Source organism: Megalops cyprinoides, chromosome 5, assembly GCF_013368585.1.
Source record: "Megalops cyprinoides isolate fMegCyp1 chromosome 5, fMegCyp1.pri, whole genome shotgun sequence".
Taxonomy (NCBI): Eukaryota; Metazoa; Chordata; class Actinopteri; order Elopiformes; family Megalopidae; genus Megalops; species Megalops cyprinoides.
This window is the reverse complement of record NC_050587.1, coordinates 927,103-944,978: the sequence shown is the minus strand read 5'-3', so window position 1 is coordinate 944,978 and position 17,876 is coordinate 927,103. Positions and strand designations below refer to the sequence as shown.

The 17,876-nt window shown below is 45.7% G+C and overlaps 2 protein-coding genes across 4 annotated transcripts in view; both read left to right on the top strand.

The window, feature by feature from the left end:
- The window catches only part of LOC118777469 (rab GTPase-activating protein 1), a 111,342-nt gene that overhangs the window by 60,477 nt on the left and 32,989 nt on the right, over positions 1-17,876 (top strand). The gene's annotated exons all lie outside the window — the stretch shown is intronic.
- LOC118777470 (probable G-protein coupled receptor 21) lies at positions 11,606-13,416 on the top strand. Its single transcript, XM_036528407.1, has one exon. The coding sequence runs from the start codon at positions 11,751-11,753 to the stop codon at positions 12,792-12,794; it is 1,044 nt and encodes a 347-aa protein (XP_036384300.1). The 5' UTR covers positions 11,606-11,750; the 3' UTR covers positions 12,795-13,416.

The following is a 17,876-nucleotide window of genomic DNA, read 5'->3' as shown; positions in this document are numbered from 1 at the left end:
ATGTGAGTTACTGTGGTGCAACACATGTTATGTTTCAGACAAAACTGATGTAGACGAGTGTTTATGATCCATCAAACAGATTGAGATATGTATAATGCCTTACAGATATAGGTTTAGCTAAAGATACAGGGGCGATTAGAACACTAGATTGGAGAAATTCTAGCTAATTTTAGCGATTTAACTCTAAAAATATAGCAAATGCTAACTGAAATCTATAAGAAACTTAACGCAAATGAAAACATAACGAACCATATAAGGTAACGTGCGCGCTACATACCATAACAAATAAGTTACATGAGAAAGGGTTAAAACGAAATTTGCCGTTCAGCACATCTGCGTTTGCCATGCCTTTCAGTAATTCAGCCAGGTGAATATCCACACTGGAATTACGGAAGGACGTTGCGGTCAAACTTGATAATATGATTCATTTGCGTTAAAACATTAACGCGTTAAAGTTTCCAGATTAATGGCGAATGAGCGTTAATGCGGTTATCGTCACAGCCCTAGTGACAGTAGAGGCAGAATGTTTCTGTTCCTCTTATGTTCTTTCCTGCAGTCTCTTGCACTCTCTCTCTTTCTCTCTTGCTCTCTGAGTGTTCACTGGTGAGCTTTATTTTGTTGGTGGTACAGAGTAAATGTCCACCACCCTCCACAGCTGCTATAGCAGCCCAGGAGTGTAATTATTGCTGCTTGTGATTTCGCTCCCAAAGGCAGTCATGTGAGGGATCTTTATCCATATCTCTGTATAGCCTTTTCAGTTATCTTAATGAAAGATAGACCAGCACATGGGTGATCATGACATCCCATTCACACCCGATATGGTGGTGGTTAATGATGATTTATCTGCTAACAGGATGTGGGATGAGAGATAAAACGAGCATTCACTACGACAGTGTGGTAGTGTACTGTAGATGGACCCAGATGATCTGTCACTTTTGAATTGTTCTGTCAGAATAATTGATAATGGTTGTGGTCATTAGGGCTGAATGATTTGGGGAAAATATCTAATTGCGATTTTTCTGACAGTTATTGCGATTGCGATTTGATCTGCAGTATAATTTTTTAAGTCATGCTTCAGTTCAGTTTTCACTGTGTAATAGATTTAAAACATTTCCACATGAGATACCATCAAAATATTAACTGCTCTATATTCCAGTGCAAGGATGATAAATTAAAAACATCAATTGCTTCCAACATGTATTTATTACATTTTTTAATTGGCATATAACATATAACATATAACTATCACAAAAGCTGTGAATGCGTTAAGTTAAATAAATACAGTAATAATAATAATAAAAAAAAAAATCCAATTAGAAAATAATAGGACCTTTCTGTACACAATCTCTGACATTGCAATAGGTAGGTCATTCACTTATGGCTCAGGACCAGCATCTACATATGATCATTATATATGACAAACCACAGAATAATTATCAAAAAAGGGATCACTAAATATAATAATAAAAATAGGAATATAAATGTTACACAAAATATCTAAATATTGCACATTCAACTAAAACATTTATTTGCTGATAACCAGCATTTAACTTTTGAACTTTTTTTGTGTACCGCATGTTACCTTACATGGTTTGTTATGTTTTCATTAGCGTTATTAAGCTTCTCATAGTTTTCACCGCCACATTTGCTGTATTTTTTACTGTCAAATCGCTGTTTCGTCAAAGCTAGAATTAGCTAGAATTTTTCCAATCTCGTGTTCTAATCGCACCAGTTTTAGCATACACGCTAAATGGCTAATCACACTGCTGTGACTGTATGCGCGAAAGAGTTAATAGACACCATGTCTTTAGCGAGGTAGTGTGTTATGGCGTTCGTTACCTCACAGTGTCTTCGTGAGCCCTTTTCATATGGAGTAAAACAGTCGTCACAAACAACTCTGAAATAGTAGTTTGTTTACTAGACTGGGCTAAAGCATCACTAGTTTCACTTGACTTCTTGGCCGTACGCTCGTCATAAAGCTGCCTGCGGTGCTTTTTCAGGTGCTGATATAGGTTTGTGGTGTTGCTTCTGGATGTGGCGACTGTTCCGGTCAAAGTTGCATGTTTGGTGCCCCGTAGACCCGGGTTCGAGGCTGGGTGGGATGACTGCTCTCGCCCTTTGCTACAAATGGTGTCAGGTAGGATGGCTTGCCGTGAGGCCATCGGAGGTGTGCCCTGTGTGTGAGCCGTATGAGGGACACCCCGGTGTGTGAGGGACCCCAGAGATGGGTGAAGCACGGTGTGAGGGACCCCAGAGATGGGTGAAGCACTGGTGAGTGGGGCACCCTGGGATGGGAGAAGTATGGCAAGAGAATGCGTGAGGGACGCCATGGTGCGCGAAGCGCATGGGCGCGCTTCCCGAAGGGGAGGGCAGTGTGACAGAGTATGTGCTCTGACTGCCATACCAAAGAGCCTGGCTCTTTGGCGTCGCGGTCAAAGTCGCATGTTTGGTACCCCGTAGACCCGGGTTCGAGGACGGGTGGGGTGACTGCTCTCACCCTTCACCACAGTTGCACATCCGTCGTCTCAAACCCGAAATACTCCCATACCACCGAAGTGCTGCTTTTCTTCGGGCTAAAATATTGTCCAACGTTGCTTCGGGCTCTGCAGAGGCCATTTTTCCGCACCACGAATGTAACATTTTCCTTGGGTTTCACGTGTTTGTTGTTGGTGGGCATATACGCAGTCGCATTGGTCCACTTCTGATTGGTGAGCATGACTGTCACACAAGGATGATGGCATGAATTTGTAAAACAATTGACATGACAGTTTAAACCCTGGGTAAGATGTGCTGCATAATGTATATCCTAAATCACAGCCTTTGCGATTTGCAAATCACATTGTTTCAAATTGTGATTTCAATTTGAAATCGATTAATCATTTAGCCCTAGTGGTCATCAGTATGTTTTCTCTCAGAGGAGTGCAGTTTTTGTGTGTGTGACTGCCAGTTGATCCCTTGTTAATCACATTCTGTTGACCTTTGGGCAGAACTTTCCTCATTGGACACAGCCAGGGTAGAGTATCACAGGGAGTATCACAGGGAAATCTGAACTGGTGGAAATTTATGTTTAAAGAGACAGAGGAACAGAGCATTAAGACACTCAATGGTGATGCAAAGAGTGAAGTTGTGAATAAGCAGCCAGACGTTTACTGGGGTATTTTATTTAGATCAAAGCTGCAATGCCGCTCTAAAATGAACCGGAACAAAAGGGACAGAAATCGCTGAGTCAGCACTGAAAAGCATGTACCGTGTTTGGACATCACTCAGCATTCACAGCCGTCCCTGGCGACAGAGAGGCCTGGTGCAGACATGCTAGTAGAACATGAGAACCCCTTCCCGTGACAAAGGGGACCAAGGCGGTGCCTTCATGCCAGGGACATACAGCTTTGGCGGTGTGTTTCTGGAGTCAGTCTGTCCGCAATCTCGCGGGCCTGCGGTATGTCTCCTGGGGCAGTCGCCATGCTGACCAGCGTTATGTAAAGTCAAAATCCTGAGGCAGCAGGGTCCCAGGTGGTGGCAAGATGTTTGCCCCCTTGTCCCCCTCCCCTCCGTCCCCTCTCAAAATTTGTCCAAATAGACTCCATTCTGTTTTCAGTTTGTGAGGTTTCTGTCCACAGCACAGGAAGTGTTACTACCTGTGACACACAGTGACAAAAACATCTTTGTGAAATTTCGCTCTTCCACAGGTTGTAAATGCATATCTCAGCTAGAAGGGTAAAGGCTTGCTCATGCTCAGTAATTATGTATCTTACACAAACTCCAGACAGCATTGTGTTAACTCGTGCTTAAACAGAAAAGGGAGGGCTGTCATTCCCTTCTGTCACTTTTGTCTCAAGAAGCATCGGATTTAAAGTCAGGTACTCTCAGTAGATTAATTACACCATGGGAACATGGATTTATGAGCTGACAAGGGAGCTTTTTAGAGCAGGCAGTTGTGTAGATGATCAGTACTTCCTATCCTCTTTTCTGAGCTTTTTATTACAGTGGATATTTTAGCGAGGCCCTCTCTGATCATTCCGTGGGGGTGATTTTGAGATTGTCCGGTGGAGGGAGGCTCTGCTTGCTTCTGCTTTTCTTTGGAAAGGGCACTCAATCAAAAATAAAGCTCTAGAGCTTCGCCGGCTCCTAAAAACACTCAGAAAAGCAGGCACAGTTCTCTCTTCATTAGCTTGTCCTTGGACGCTGTGGTTCTGATTGGGAAGCAAGGTGAATACAAGGCAGGTTTCATTCACAGCTGATTCAGTGCAGATTCAGTGCAAAGCCCTTTGTCTTGTCACACTCCCATCACAGGCACATAGTCACCAAGGTTTTCCTTTTGAAATATATTCATCTTGGCTTTCCTCTCCCTCTGCAGTGCTTTTCCAAGTGATTCTGTCTGAGTGTTTTGCTACTAATGACTCATTGTATTAAATTACTGTATTTAAAGGATCCCTGCTATGATCCTCTGACTTGGAAAGCTTGGAAGTTGCATCTAACAAAAATATCTGTGTCTGCATGAACTGAAATAAAATGAATTATATGACAATATATTCAAGTATTTGTGTGTAAATTTCAGTAGATGGTATTGGCAGTCCATGGTCCATGTTTGGCAGCCTGCAAACATCTGTATACTTCTGAAGACTCGTGAAGACTTTGATGCCCTACATCTCCCTTCCACATCATACATTACATAAGGCTGACCAGAGGCAGTTTGCCAAGGGGTGGAAGGGTGTCTTTATCATGAATCACTGCCTTAGTATCCTTAACACAGGCACTTCCACATTCAAGGGGCCATTGACTGACTGCCACACCCCTGCGGCCACGTGTTTAAACCCGTAGAACATACCTCTGCTTGACAGATGGACACGGATCAAAGTGATGCCTAATGTCACCTCTCACTACATTACATTTTATTACATTCTCTCAGCTGGGGCTGCTGCCCTTTTCTCAAATGCAGATGTTTTCACTCCACCCTAAACGCAGCACCCAGCAGGGCCACGGTGTGACAGCAACACTTGGTCTCTAAGTGACTTGGCTTTATGGCTGTCAGAAGTTTATGAAACCGAAAACAACATGGACAGGACAATCAGCTTGTTTGTTGTCCTTGAGCGAGAGCACTGGAATGCTAAAGACAGCAAAAACTATGCATTTGATGTTGGGGTTTTAAATCAGTGCTCAGCAGATAAAATAGGTCAACAGAATTGACAGTTAATTAGCGTGTGTTTTAAGTTAGGTACAGCAGTACTGTGTTTGCAGCATTAGATGCCAGAGATTGGTGATTGTATTACTGGGTGGAGCCTGTGGCAATATAAAAAATGAGATTTCAGAAATAACAGTGGTGTATACTGTACACTGTATAACATGACTAGCTGCATGTGACCACATGTCAATCCATCATACGGTGATGGAAGAGCTAGTGCCGTTGTGAATGTGATAGAGATCCCTTACATTTCAGCCATTTCCAAGTTTTCAAGTTGAAAACAGTTGAACCCTAAAAATTAGAATCAATTTCATTATTTAACGAAATGTAGCACTTCTAATGAAAAAGGATTCAATCCAAACATTCTCAGCATTTGGAAGCTTTATTCCAGCACTACTGCAGCGTATCTTTAGCTTTACTGCAGTCAGCTTTACTGCAGGTCACAGCTCAGCAGGCACTCTGCAGGCTGGGCCCATACTGACACCAGATGTGCCTTTCCCAGAGGTCAAACACACCCCACACACTGCACCATACAGTCAAGAAAAACAAACAGCCCCCACAATGCCTGCCTGTTGGCCCTGTATTTCCATGCAGCACACAACGTTACTATTGGTAATGTCACACTTATATAAATCACAGAATGTGCAGGTGTGTGGGCCCATAGGGGCAGCAGCAGGAGTGCTGTGCGTTGTGATAGATAGTTTTGGAGGGATTGTGACCCCCATTTTTCCTTTTTTAGAGCAGTGTCATGCCAACAAGTCCCAGAGCGGTGTCTGTGTTTTGGGTGCTGCTGCTTAAAGTGCAGTGACCTTTCTGAGAGATGCAGCAGATAGTTAAGAATGTGATGCAGCGAAGCTAGCTAGAGTTACGAAGCACAGCACACTGCCACGCCAGTCAGTTTAATGGATGATGAGCATAGTAAATATCCTAACTTAGATTGTTGTAAACCGAGAGTTGCCAGTGTAGATGGTGTGACTGATGGCTGCTTGGCAGCTCTGGCTAGTTTTGTGAAGGAGATGGGGCATCTAGTATAACCTCTGCAGATGGCATGCATCTGCAGGCCTTTGCCAGGGAGATCAGTGCAATAATCTAGGGCTGCTGAAGCAAAGCATTCTCTGTCTTAGTAATGAACGAGCGGGGGCTCCCCACTCCTTCGCCAGCTAACTGTATTTTTAGCCGTTTGTGTTCCACAATGGGGCATTCACAAGAGTAGGGGGAGGTGTCTGGAGTGAGGGATCGGCAGGATTGACAGGATTGGCAGGGGCGGTGCTTTGGGCACCTCCCCGGCATGAGGCAGAACTGCGAGTGCGGTTGTGTTGGGCTGGCGGGGGGCGCGGTGATCGGCGCTGTTGCCATCCTCACCATCCTCATCAGTGCTGATCGGTGGTGTGGCTCTGCAAGACTCTCTCTCACTGGGGAAGTTGAATGTGGCAGCAGCCTCTACTGATGCATTGCAATGATGAACAGGTGCAATGCAGCCCAGCAGAGAACACACACACACACACACACATTTTAAACCAGAAGAGTCCATGGCACTGACTGCACATATGTCTCACTAGGAGGCACTGACACATTAATAGAGACATTAGGAGGCGGTGGGTCTGGATCAGAGCAGAGACAAAGACCTGTCTGAAGAGGAGCTCTCCTCTGCTCTGCAGTAGAGCAACCTGCTGGTCTGTCATCCTCCTCCTCACAGTCCTCCCCATCTCTCATCTACCAATGTGCCCTACACCACCACACCACCAGGTCCTCCAGTCCTGCAGACTGTGGGCCGAGATGACCCCGAGGGTTGGCGCCAGCGGACATTATGACCATGGATATGTTGTAAATAAGAAAGCCATTACAAGCTATTCTGGAGTCACAAGCACAGCATGGTCATAATGGGCACCATGTCCTCCAGGCCACACTGAGGTTTAGTGATATCATTACAAATAAAAGCCCTTATTGGTCTCTCTCACTGTACATGTCCTCTCTCACCATACAAGCCTCTACATGTCCAAAACTCACTTATAAAAGTTATGCATGTGACGTCACAGTAGGTGGAGTTACTGCAGGTTACACCCACTGAGTGGCGGAAAGACTTACTGAGTGGCAGCATTAGCGTTCAGCTTGAATGCCGCGAAAAAAACACATGCAAAATGGGAAAGCTGTTGTGTGATTGACTGTACAAATAGATTCAACAAGAAATCGACGCTATCTTTTTACAGACTGCTGAAAGCTAAAGAAAAGAGAAGCAAATGGACCGCTGCAATTCGCAGAAACGCCTAGAATCCAGGCCCCGAAACGTGTAGCTTACAGCTTTCCAAATAAAAGTTGTAATAAAATAAAAATATTTGTACAAACCTGTCCACCTACAACCAAAATATTCATTAGTGTCCTTGTAACTTTAATTTCACTAACAAATCCCACCTTGAAGTACGACCAAGCTTTTGTGGACATTCTAAAACGCTTAACGTGAAACGGCTTAACGTGGCTTAATGTTCCAAAATAGCGTCCAATGATCACCAAATTTGTCTGACATCTCGCATGTCATAAACACCATCTCCTATCAAAAAAGCAAAACTAAAATCCAAGGAATATGGTAGTTAGGCCGACGTTACGTTAAGCGCTGTCCTCTCAGTTTTTTTTCTTTTTTGTTAGTTGATCACTGTTTGGAAAATTAAGCTAAGAAGCGTTTTCCTTATAATGAGTGTCAATGGAGAGATTAGCTTTTTTGATAGGAGATAGTGTTTATGACATGTGAGATGTCAGACAAATTTGGTGATCATTGGTGATCGCTGTTTTGGGACATTAAGCCACATTAAGCTTTTTCCTTATAATGGGCATCAATGGAGAGAAAAACGCATAATGTGAGATAATGACCTTACTCCTAGGATTTCAGTTTTGATTTTTTGACAGGAGGAAGTGTGTCTGACAAGAGATGTCCAAGAGAAATTTGGTGATCATTGATCGCAGTTGTGTAACATTAAGCCACGTTAAGCGTTTCAGAATGTCCTGGCTTTTGTATGCCTTCAGGCTTTGCTTTGAATAGCCTATTTCCCCGGCATCAAAATCAGGTACATATAAATGTCAGGAAACCTGATTCCTGGCCACATGTCAATGTCCATGGACCACTGGTTCTGTGGTAAGTTGTTAGGATCACTGTCAAGTCCAACTGTCTTTAATTTAAGCAGATAATCATTTGTTTTACTCCCGGTTTCTTAGTTTCCCCTACTAAAGGCAGCCATGTTGCAGGATGTTTTGCCACTCAGTCCAACTGAGGGGGCGTATTCTGGTGGTAAAGTGATGTCAGTGCATAACCCTGATTATGCGTCGCCATATTGATTTCAAAACGAGGCTTGGGTGGGTAAATGAATCTAGTTAAACCAGCTTTTGGACACTCAACACTACAAATCTACTTTCTACTCAGTTATTTAGCATTACCAGAGCATTTAAGGTTGGTCGTAGCTACCCACTTAGCTTCATTCATATTTCAACCGTGTTTAGTGATTGCGAAATGACTGTCAGATGCGAGAGCTAGCTGGATAACAGTATCGAAACACGATTAACCAATGAATGGACAACATTTGAATACTAATTAACATCCCACTAACACATACAGGGTACACCAACTGTTAGCCAGCTGGTGGACACTTTATTAGCTAATATTTAATCCGTGTTTAGCGAGCTAAAAGAGCTAGCTAGGCAGCGTCACCCAGATGACTGTGAGATGGGAGATCGAGGTAACGTTAGCTAGCTAGATAAAAGTAGCAACACACAATTTACATATGAATGGGCAACATTTCAACAAGAATGACCATCAAACTAACACATACAGGGTACACAAAGTGTGGGCAAGGTGTGCCCTTTTGCCTTTGGGCACAAGCAGTAGGTTTTGTGTCCATCTTTCACATGCCATGCCCAGCTAATGTCAAATTACCTTGGGGGGGACTGTTTGTTTACCCAACCAAGCCTCGTTTTCATTTTCAATATGAAAACGAGGCCGCGAGGTGAAAAGGGCTAATACAGCCCTTCTCAAGCTCCACCCATCCCCCATATCCGCCACCATCCACTGGCCCAGGCTGAACTCCTGGTTGGTGCCTGTAGACTGCTGTCAGAACGGATTAGTCATAAATAAGAAGGAAAAATATTGGGAGTCATTTCAGAATCACAAGGACAGGGATGGTCATGGGCCATGCTGTCCTCCAGGACCTTCTGAAGCGTGTTAAATAATAAAGGAGTGAAGGCTCACCCAACCTGCAGAACGTGACCGGACTTGACCACAGATACAGCCCTTCTCAAGCACTCCCCGCCCCCTCACTTCATGGGGCATTTAGCCTCATTTTGGGAGCTGGAAGTTAAACCGTCTCCAACTCGAGGGCTGTCCTTGTCCATAAGAGGGTGAGCAAAGGAGGTTTATTCATCCTTCAGCCCCTGCTGTTGCTCCCTCAGTCCCAGTCTGGAACTCTGGAAGTCTGGAACAGTCTGGGCTTGTTTCTGATATCCTGCATCTTGCTGCCAACTGAAACCAGCTGAAGGACTTTGAGTTCTAGTGAACTGGAAGCATATGGTAGAGTAGAGTGCCATGACTGAACGCCCAATCTATTGTTATGGCAACTCATTAAACTCCGTTCACCTTGAATGGTGTAGTGACAGGGATGGGAAAATGTGTATTATTTAGGTTAATTGCTAGCCCTGTTATTTCTTTGTTAACGGTCTTTAGTGGGTAATGGGAAAATGAACATTAAAGTATGCACTGTGACATCGCTTGGCCCCATTTTAACGCACACATATGGATCTATCAGATTTGATGAATCTCAGACAATCACGAAACACTTTATGTGTGCGTTCATACACACACACACACACACACACACACACACATAATGAAAAAAGCCAACTGAACTGAAGGCTGACTGTTGCTCACTCTATACAGTGAAGATGTCAGACCTTATTGGATCAGTATATCTTCATTTTACTTGTTTCAAATTGCATTTGGTCAGGTTTACGCTGTTGTGGTAACAAAGCTTAAAGTTTAAACATGTGCAGGGATGAGATGATTCACAGTGAGGTAACTTACCTTCTTCTGAAGCATCTCAGTGTGCAAACTGTGAAAACAGTACTTTTCAAGGGATTTAAAATTAAAACAAATGGGTATACATGTAGCTTGCTTTCAAGATATGACCAACATGCAAGCTGTTGCTGCAGCCATCCCTGTGAGGCATGGTGAAAACTCTCTTGTCCAGTTCTGCATGAACTGGCTGACATCAGTAAAAGATCACCCCAAGGCCAGGTAGTGGGGTGGAACCATGGGTAGAGTAAGCATGGGTACAGGAGTGGTGCTCAGCCTCAATGCATCCAGGACGCTGTGGGTGTGGCTGCTAAGGCTTGCAGCTAAAAGGGTGCCCGATATGCGACAGAACCACAGACTGGCATCGGAGAAAGCAGCATACATTGTGAATGCATAAGAATGCAAGGTTTGTGTTTAGTGCAGAAGTGCACAGACAGAGGTAGCATTCTCAGAGGTCAGCTGAGCCCTGTGCGTGTGTATGTGTGCGTGCGTGTATGCGCATGCACGCCCTGTAAAGGAGGGAGGGTGGGGGCTCTGTGCTGCTCGTTTTACTTGCTGCAGCTGCTTACTGGCTGTGTCTGAGGAGGGAGGAGCTCTATGCTATCACTGCTGCAGAGGGAGGGAGAACAAGCAAAAGAGAGAGAGAAGCATGAGGGAGGGAGAGAGGGAAGGAGCAGAGGCACTGCATCAGGGCCACAGCGGAGTGAGGCGCCGTTTCACTGCAGTGGGACCACTTGCTCCCTAATTTACATTCCAGACGCCGCCATCTCACCAGAGACATCGGGGCTCTCTTTGAAACACCAGTCACCCTCGGTCCTGCTGCTGCATGTTTTCCGTGAGGGGAGAGGATATATCCCACTTCCCCCCACCCCCCCACCCCACTTAAATTGGCACGAGAGAGATCAGCTCCTGTTTTTTTCCTCTGGAGGTTATCTGCGTCGGGAAAGGATTGTGGTGTTCGCTCTCTTCCAACCGGTTTCTTGCCGAGTGTCTTCTCTGACTGCCTCCCTGGCTGTGCCCGGGTGCTGGAGTAATTGCCGCATTCATTTCGAGGGATGAACTGGAATTCCTCTGATTGAATCTGACAGCGCTTGAAGACAGATCTTCCCTCTTCCCCCTGACACCCCCTTACCCGCACCCCCACCCCCCAGCTACTTCTGCTGGCATCTGAGTGCCGCACAGACTGGAGCGGCGCCTTCCAGGAAGAGGAGGGAGGCAGACTGGCAGCGCTTCATTGCTGACGCTTGCACACGCACAGCCCCCCACCCCCCAACCTCCCACTGCGTGCTCTCAGGAATGCACTGGTCCTGTAGACATCCCCCTCTCCCAGATTTGCTGGGCTGCTGACATGGCAGCTGCTACCATCAGCTGCATCCACGGGCTCCCGCTGAGGTGCGACACCGGCCCGCATCCTCCCAGACAGGAGAGGAGGACAAGGTAGAGGCCAAGGCTGAGAGCACTAAACCCCTCCACCCGATCGCCAGAGATGAGTGCTGGGTGGCACTGAAAAGCCACCTCAACATGAGCAACGCCTCGGACATGAACCAGAGCAGCCCACCCTTCTGCCTCCTGGACGTGGGCTACTCCCAGACTCTCAACACCTGTGTCCTGGAGGTGGCCATCATTCTCTTCCTCACCATCCTCATCATTGCTGGCAATCTGGTGGTGATCTTTGTCTTCCACTGTGCCCCCCTGCTCAACCACCACACCACCAGCGCCTTCATCCAGACCATGGCCTATGCCGACCTTCTGGTGGGCATGAGCTGTCTCATCCCGTCGCTCTCGCTGCTCCACTACCTGGGCAGCCTGGACGAGGAGCTCACCTGCAAGGTGTTTGGTTACATGGTGTCGGTGCTGAAGAGCGTGTCCATGGCGTCGCTGGCGTGCGTGAGCGTGGACCGCTACGTGGCCATCACACGTCCACTCTCCTACACCACACTAGTGACCGCTTGCCGGCTGCGCATCTGCATCGCGCTCATCTGGGCCTACTCGGCTCTTGTCTTCCTGCCCTCCTTCTTCGGCTGGGGTAAGCCAGGCTACCACGGTGACATCATGCGCTGGTGTGCGGCGTCCTGGGGCACGCGGGCACACTTCACCACCTTCATCGTGGCACTGTTATATGCGCCGGCCGCACTCACTGTCTGCTTCACCTATGGCAACATCTTCCGCATCTGCCAGCAGCACACACGCGAGATCACCGAGCGCCGTGCCCGCTTTGGGCCACAGGACGGCGAGCAGGGTGAGAGCGCCGCCTGTCCGGACAAGCGCTACGCCATGGTGCTCTTCCGTATCACCAGCGTCTTCTACATCCTCTGGCTGCCCTACATCCTCTACTTCCTGCTGGAGAGCGCCGGCATCTACCGCCACCCCACTGCCTCCTTTCTCACCACCTGGCTGGCCATCAGCAACAGCTTCTGCAACTGCCTCATCTACAGTCTGTCCAACAGCGCCTTCCGCAGGGGCCTCAAGCGCCTCTGCTCCTTCTGCGTGCGCCGTGTTGATGGCAAGAAACCTGTGGGGGTTGGGGGCGGGGCCGGGGGCGCACGTTCCGCCTGCCATGTGTAGAGCACCGCCCTGTCCCCCAGACACCACACAGGGCCTGATGGTGGCCCTGAGATACGGGCGCGGCTCCCTTGTGAGGAGAGCGGACCTCCGGCTTGGCCTCCTCCTCATCCTGTTAAGGGGTTAACAGTGACCCAAGGGGAGGGTAGAGGTGTGGGGGAGTAGCCCGAATCTAGGATGGAGTCCGGAGCAGCTGCTGTTTTGAGCACTTGTTTGGATAATGTACACTCACTAGTCTTTGCCAAATAACATCCTACTGCAAAAAAAAAATCGTATGAAACGTACGAGAAAAACATTGCATATCCTAACATTGTGTGAAGTAATATCGTGCAACTGTTAGGCCTGGGAATGCAAAAAAATTGATGTATTATTTATGTGCTGGAGGTGCAGAGCGCTGCCTTCTAGCCACCTGCACTTATGGTGAGCTGACCTGTTCAGGCTGACTCATTTAGAGAGCTTCCACTTGTTTATCCACGGACTCTAGCTGCGTGTTTTTCTACAAGCTGCCATGTTTGTTTGAGGCTTTTCTTCTTTTCAGGGCAAAGCTCTGTGAGCCTTTTCACAAGCGAGTTTGAGTCACACAGATAAGAAAAGCCAGCACATGATGTTTCCCCTGTAAATTTGTGGCTGGTGGTTTTGGAGGGGGACAAGGGACGCTGTATCGTCTCACGGTGGGGGTGGGGGTGGGATTTCACCTAAACTTAAAGGAATGGCTCCATCAGGAAGCTGGCCATCAGTGGTTGACTCCTGGTTTGTTTATGGGTGGCTGTGTTTCAGAAGCGGCACGTCTTGGGCGATTGACCGTGGAGTGCAACCATTCTCTTATTTATATGTGATGGCGTTCTGGTTGCTCGTACGCATCTCTGTAATGAGAAGAGACAAGTGTTTGTTTATTTTTCAAGGTTTCTCTCTCTTCATTGGAGTTCCTCTTTCCTCCTGTACCAGCACTGTCTGTGGGGCAGAACAGGCAGCTGAGGCCCAGAAATCAAACCCCAGATGGAGTGAGTAACGCAATAAGGACCTTTCGCCTCGGTTTCCGTAAACGTAGGAATCCAATTGCCATTTTGTATTTTGATGCGCTTTCAATTGAAGTTTTTATTGTTAATGTAGCTGTTTGTATTCAGTACTGAGGATGGCGTTAAGTCTGCCTCTGGTAAGGCTGGTTTTGACATACGTACATGCACGACCACAGAGGCAATTAAAACATTCTCTCACCCTGCTCTCTCAGATCACTGATTTCTCTGTGGGTAATTGCAGAAGGACAGAGATTATCTGCTTCAGTAGCTCGGCATCATTTCTTTTTTGGTTTTGCTTTTGGATTAAGTTCCCTCAGTAATCATCAGCCAAAAAGTCTTAATTTGCTAGGGTCAAAATGAAGACCATTCTCTTCTTAAAAAAAAAAGTTTCACTTATCTTGTGCAAGGGGGTCAGGTGTATGCATGGACATGGAATTACCACATTGGTTGCAGTGTTCTTTTTGATATGCATTACAATTTTTGCGTCCAACATGGAACTCCGAATGGACATAAATATGGATAGTAGCACTTTTTGCAGAATTTTGTATCACTGGAGTGTGCAGTAGCATTGGTCACAGATTTGACCATTTGCTTTTTTGTGCATCAGACCACTCTGTGAATTATACTCCTGTGGGTGTCGGAGTGAGAGTCTGGTGAGAGGGGTGGGTGATGTAGGTGTGTGCGCGGTGAGAGGGAGCCATAGCTGCAGCCGTAGCTGAAGGAATTTGGCCGCTGATGTTACGGTTTGCCCTGCCCGCCCCAGTTGATGTCGTGAAGAGAACAGCTGTGGAATCCGCCATGGCCAGACAGGGCCAGCGGGTTGAACGTAAAATCTGTAATGGTGGTGTACTCCTCCCTGTTGGGCCATGCAATGGGCAGGGGCTAGGCCTTCTGATACTCACTGGCCTGTTAAGTTCCATGCTCCTATAAGAGCAAACTGGTTTCAGGTGTGGCACCTGCATACGCAAAACCTCAAAGCAGAGGTGACCGAAGCATTTCTGGACCTGGCTGGGTCCATCACAGACCTCAGCATCCCTGTAGGAGTCTGGGCTTTTTCCCCCGGGATTATGTATGGACTGGTTTTATCATGCTCTTAATGCCATCCTTTTCCTGCTCTTTGTCTGGTCGCCAGGTTCAAGTGGATCGCTTTGCAAAGATAAAAATACAAAAAAAAACCCTAGAACAGTGTAATTTTTTAGACAACGTTAGTCTTCCTAGTTGAAAGTTAATCATTGATTTAGTATTAAGTTTGCTGAAAAGTGAAAATTTAAAAGTATCGTAGATAGAGGCGGTTTTGATTTTTGAAAATGGGAGGTTACCTGTGTCTGCAAGTCCTTTGTGGTGACATATGGACTTTGAACATGCCGATCTCTCAGGCCTCAGAATTGCAACAGCTTTGCAGACCACGAGCTTGAACCTTCTGCCTCTCAGAAAGGGTTTCCTGAAGAAAGTTGTATTTGGTGTGTACTTTATTGCACCTTTGTGTCTGATCTGCAAGTTAATATGAAATGGTGACCCTGACACCCTTCACATATGCTTGAATATGAGAGGGGGTTGACTTTTCAAAATTAATTTATTTTTTTACTCGTCACATCTGTCTTAAGCATGTGTTAAAATGCATATACTTATATTTGTGTTCTGAATACAGAACCAGATAACAGAAATTTGTTTGGAGTCAGTCCTTGGACCATAAGTGGGTTTGAGCTGATAACAGGCTTGGGGACTGTTTTCTATTGCCATGCTGTTACAGGGGACTGTGCAATATTTTTACATTTAGTGTTTTCCACATGCAAAGTGTTTTAAAGATTTCAAGACAATGAAAACATATCACAGACTTTTTGGAAAAGGGCTTTTTGTTCTCCTTCAGTTACAAAGTATTTTCGGTGTGTCGAAAACAATAGCAAAAACAGCAAGCTGTTTTTCTGGACTGCGTGATGGAGCTCTCTAGCAGAACCTGAGGCACAGGAGTGCCAGAGTCAAGAAACTCTCACTACTTTATTGAGCGCACATGACTCTCGGCCTGTGTATGCGTATAGGTGTAAGGGTGTGTGGGTGTGGGTGTGCGTGTGTGCGCGCGCGCGCGCGTGTGTGTATGTGGATGTGTGCAGAACTGACGTTTGTGCTTCCATACTCAAAGCAGACCACCCGAGCCTTCACAGAAAATCTGATGTTTTAAGAGACCAATCCATGTGCCAATGGACTGTTTTGGCTGATTCTTCTGTCCTTATGAATGTCCTTATGAAGACTGCATATTGCATGAAGCCCATTCATTCTTACACTGATTCATTCCAGTCAAAGTCTGACACATTGAGGAGATGTTCCTTCTTAAACATATTTCCTGTGTGTATTTAAAGGGGAGTTCCAATCAAAATGTATTATCAGACTTCTGATACATGGATATATGGATGTGTGTAAAATCATTCCTCATGGAGCTGATAATGTGTTGTGCGCTGCAGTCCCAGATCATAGCCCCTGGCATCTTTACTAGTTCATTCACACTCTTAATGTCTGAAATCAGAACAACTGGTTTATCCCTCAGAAAAGGTCTCATTCACTGTTTCAGGCTTACTAGTCTCAGTTTTGTGTGTATTCTCAAACTCACACAGTCTGTTTAATTTTCCTTCCCCACATGTACTGGATTTTAGATGCCTTTTAGACCACTTGAGGAAATGGAGGAGGTTTTCCCTCCAAAGTTCTTACCTCAAAAAGAAGAGGAAAGCAGATTTTTATTTGGTGTGATATTTTAGGGTGAGCTGATATTGGAGGATACATTTAGGCCCCTCTGCATCTCTGTCCTGTTTTTAAGCATGGTTCGGTCCACGCTACCGAGACGAGGGGGGCACAGAGAAGTTTCACTGAGGCATGTTTTGGGACATTTCCTGTGGGAAAACGGCACTGTTCTCAGAATCTGAGTTAAGGGCCAGTGGTCTCTATGGACTCTGGCCTGCATGTGCCATATTAGGATGCAAAAACCTGACGGGGGCCTGATTCTGGGGAACATGTATGTTTGTACTGGAACAGCCTGTCCCTTTCAGCTAGAGGAGACCTCCCCTTCATCGTCCCTCACCACAAGGTCCACTGTTTCGGCTGCCTGGTATCAGTGTCTTTTATTGAATTTGAGCTGTATATATCCTTAAACCTTTCAGTTCTTCAACTGACCCCTTAATAGAATGCTCATGGTCTACACAATTTAGAAGTCTGATTGTATCAGATGGAAAAAAAAATACCAAGACTCTTTTGACTTTAGCCTTCAAATGTCCCAAAACATGTTTTTAAAAAGTGATTTCACCGGAACAAGGTTATAAGCTGCAAAAGTTTAATAATTGCAGGTTTTGATTAAACTGTCTGTTGTGAAACTGAATGGAGATTTAGGAGATATTTTTCCCCACCATTTAGAGAAATTGGCTTTTTTTTTTTGCAAAATGTCCTCCGATATGCAGTGTGTAGATAAGGTGCATAAATATCTTAAGTTCTGAAATGTGGTGGTAAATTTTGGATTACAGTTGTCAATCATATATTTATATCCTGGTCATATCTGCACTGAGTAAATAAATGTGAAAATATTTAACGGTTTTCAAGTATTTCTTGTTATTGAGCCGTGTGTGTGTTTGTATGTATGTTCAGTTGTATATTATAAATGTGATTGTATCTGTGTGTGTATGTTTGTATGTTTTTGTTTATGCTTGTGTGTCTGTGTGTTTGTATATTTATGTGTGTGTGTGTGTGTGTATTTGTGTGTGTTCATTTGTGTTTATGCGTGCATGTATCTGTGTGTGCACACGCGCATACGTGTATATTTGTGTGTGTGTTTGTATTTCTGTTTCGATTTATGCTTGTGTACGTGTGTGTGTGTCTGTGTTTGTATATTTCTGTGTTTGTATGTGTGTGTGTGTGTGTGTGTGTGCGCATGTGTGCGTGTGTGTGCGTGTACGCGTGCACTGTAAAGCAGTGACAGTAACTCCAGGAATAGCTGGGTGGTTTGATGTAAGAGATGCTCCTCACCCATCTGTTTGTGCACAGGGACTTGTGGGGTGTGCAGCTTCCATTATCTCCTTAATCAGTGAGAATG

Excerpts from the sequence above, each read along its gene's own strand:
- LOC118777470 (XM_036528407.1), top strand. The coding sequence starts at position 11,751 with ATGAGCAACGCCTCGGACATGAACCAGAGCAGCCCACCCTTCTGCCTC.